The sequence below is a fragment of the Nansenia antarctica genome (genome assembly GCF_963989245.1).
Source record: "Nansenia antarctica genome assembly, chromosome: 8".
Lineage (NCBI taxonomy): Eukaryota > Metazoa > Chordata > Actinopteri > Argentiniformes > Microstomatidae > Nansenia > Nansenia antarctica.
Genome location: NC_137678.1, coordinates 43,046,196 through 43,048,864, shown reverse-complemented (window position 1 = coordinate 43,048,864; position 2,669 = coordinate 43,046,196). Strand labels below are relative to the sequence as shown.

Here is a 2,669-nt window from a genome sequence, read left to right as displayed (position 1 = left end):
GCCAGAAAGAGGGTCAGTACTGGAGCAGTAAGGAGGGTGAGAGAGAACACACTGGCCATCCCACAGAGCCTGTCCGCACACACACATAATAATCATCAGAATCATTATAATAATAATCATAATATTATTAATAATAATTAATATGTCACACAGTGTTTTCATTGGCTCAGAGGGAAGAAAGGAGGGGAGGGGGGGGGGGCGTGAGGGTGATAAGGTTAAAGGAGGTGGAATATGGAATATGAACACACCAGTATTCTCCAGTTTGTGTGCGTGTGGGGGTGTGTGGGGGGGTGTGGGTGGGGGTGTGGGGGTGTGGTTGTGGGTGGGGTGTGATTGTGTGTGTGTGGGTGCATGCGTGCGTGTGTGTGTGTGTGTGTGTGTGTGTGTGTGTGTGTGTGTGTGCGTGTGTTCGTTGACCCTTAACCCTCGGTCTGTCCTGTGTGTGTGTGTGTGTTTGTGTGTGTGTGTGTGTGTGTGTGTGTGTGTGTGTGTGTGTGCGTGTGTGTGTGTGTGTGTGTGTGTGTGCGCGTGTGTCTCCCTCCCCTCAGGCCCCGAAGGTGCCAACCTGTTCATCTACCACCTGCCCCAGGAGTTCGGGGACCAAGACATCCTCCAGATGTTCATGCCTTTCGGAAACGTGGTCTCTGCAAAGTCTTCATCGACAAACAGACAAACCTGAGCAAGTGCTTCGGTGAGCCACCGCAGCCAGCGACCGCCCGCCAAACACACTCCTGAAACACACGGCGTCACACGAGAGGAGGGTCCCAGGGACTGTTTGGAACACGCTCAAAACCTCAGAGTTACAGCTGAGAGGGAGGGAGAGAGAGAGAGAGAGAGAGAGAGGAGAGGAGGAGAGAGGGGGAGAGAGAGAGAGAGAGAGATGAGAGAGAGAGAGAGAGAGAGAGAGAGGAGGGAGGGATGGAGAGAGAGAGAGAGGGAGAGAGGGGAGAGGGGGGAGAGAGAGAGAGAGAGGGAGAGGAGAGAGAGAGGGAGGGAGAGAGAGAGAGAGAGAAGGAGAAGAGATGGAAAGAGAATGAGAAATGGGGGAGAGGGAGAGAGGAGAGAGGGAGAGAGAGAGAGAGAGAGAGAGAGGGAGAGAGAGAGAGAGAGAGAGAGAGGGAGAGAGGAGGGAGAGGAGGAGAGAGAGGGAGAGAGAGAGAGGGAGAGAGAGAGAGAGAGAGAGAGGGGGGGGGGGGGGGGGAGAGAGGAGAGAGAGAGAGGGGGGGGGGAGAGAGAGGGGGGGCAGAACTCTTGTTCATTTATGATTCTAATTCTTGGTTCTTCTAGAACGTTCTTCTAGCATTATAACTGCCAACGGCCCCTGGCACTAGCATAGATGACTTTTTCTTGCGATGACTGACGGATAGACGGTTCACTTACTTAGACAAATGTATTTGTTGTAAGTGGCTTTGGATAAAGGCGTCTGCTAAATGCCCAAAATGTAAATGTAGTGTAAACGACGTGTTCCTTCATAGGAGAGAATTTAGAGACAATTAATATGTATGTATTTGCACAGCACAAGTATTCCTCAAATAATAATAAAATATTCATTAGGAGTATGTACACACATGCATACAGACACACACACACACACACACACACACACACACACACACACACACACACACACACACACTCAACTGTGTATGAAATTGAAATTAATATTCTCCTTCAACCATGTTATACATTTCAATTGTTCTCTGGTAAATTAAATCAGTACAGTCATCACCAAGTGTCTGAGGCGGCATCCATAGCCATAAATTACATTCATGTTTACAACATCGTCGTTTTCTTAACTTATTACGTCAAATAGATAATATGTTCTGCCGCTCTCTGCACATTGTGCCTACTGCTTGTTATAATCTGCACGTACAATCACGCACAGTGTCATTCTCACTCCTGTGATGTCTTCCTCAGGAACATTTAGACACACTCACAAGAAATATCACACTCTCCCACACTCACACATTTTCTGTTCCTTCTCTCTCTCTCTCTCTCTCTCTCTCTCTCTCTCTCTCTCTCTCTCTCTCTCTCTCTCTCTCTCTCTCTCTCCCCCCCATTCTCATAATGTTCTACCACCTCTCTCTCTATCTCTCTCTCTCTCTCTCTTTCACTCCCCCGGCCCCCTCTAACTCTCTCCCACCTGGCCCCCTCTCTCTCTCTCTCTCTCTCTCTCTCTCTCTTCTCTCTCTCTCTCTCTCTCTCTCTCTCTCTCTCTCTCTCTCTCTCTCTCTCTCCCTCCCCCCTCTCTTTCTCTCTCTCTCCCACCCTCCCTCTGTCTCTCAGGCTTCGTCAGCTATGACAATCCCGTGTCGGCGCAGGCAGCTATCCAGGCCATGAACGGCTTCCAGATTGGCATGAAGAGGCTGAAGGTGCAGCTGAAACGCTCCAAGAACGACAGCAAACCGTACTGATGTTAGCTAGGGCCTGTCTGCTCCCCTGTTAGCACTGCTAGGGTAAGTCCCCCACGAGCCACCACCTCTACACAGGGACTAGGGGAGGGAGGGAGGGAGGGAGGGAGGGGGGAGGGATGATGGGAGGGGGGGAGGGGGGAGGGGGAGACGACCTAATGACCACCAGAGGGAGACACTTTCTCCTTTTTGTTCTTTTTTTCTTTTTTTTCTTTTTTTCTTTTTTTTTGTTATCAGTATTATTCATTACCATTATGA

At 49.8% G+C, this 2,669-nt stretch overlaps 1 protein-coding gene across 1 annotated transcript in view; it reads left to right on the top strand.

Moving 5' to 3' along the window:
• celf2 (cugbp, Elav-like family member 2) overlaps positions 1 to 2,414 on the top strand; it is a gene marked incomplete at both ends in the record, with an annotated part of 29,191 nt that extends 26,777 nt beyond the window's left edge. The window contains 4 exon segments of the mRNA XM_080537766.1: positions 1 to 12; positions 549 to 644; positions 647 to 691; positions 2,287 to 2,414. The exon segment at positions 1 to 12 is cut by the window's left edge and continues 165 nt beyond it. Coding sequence (XP_080393892.1) covers positions 1 to 12; positions 549 to 644; positions 647 to 691; positions 2,287 to 2,414 — 281 coding nt within the window.
• Between the last annotated feature and the right edge of the window lie 255 nt (positions 2,415 to 2,669).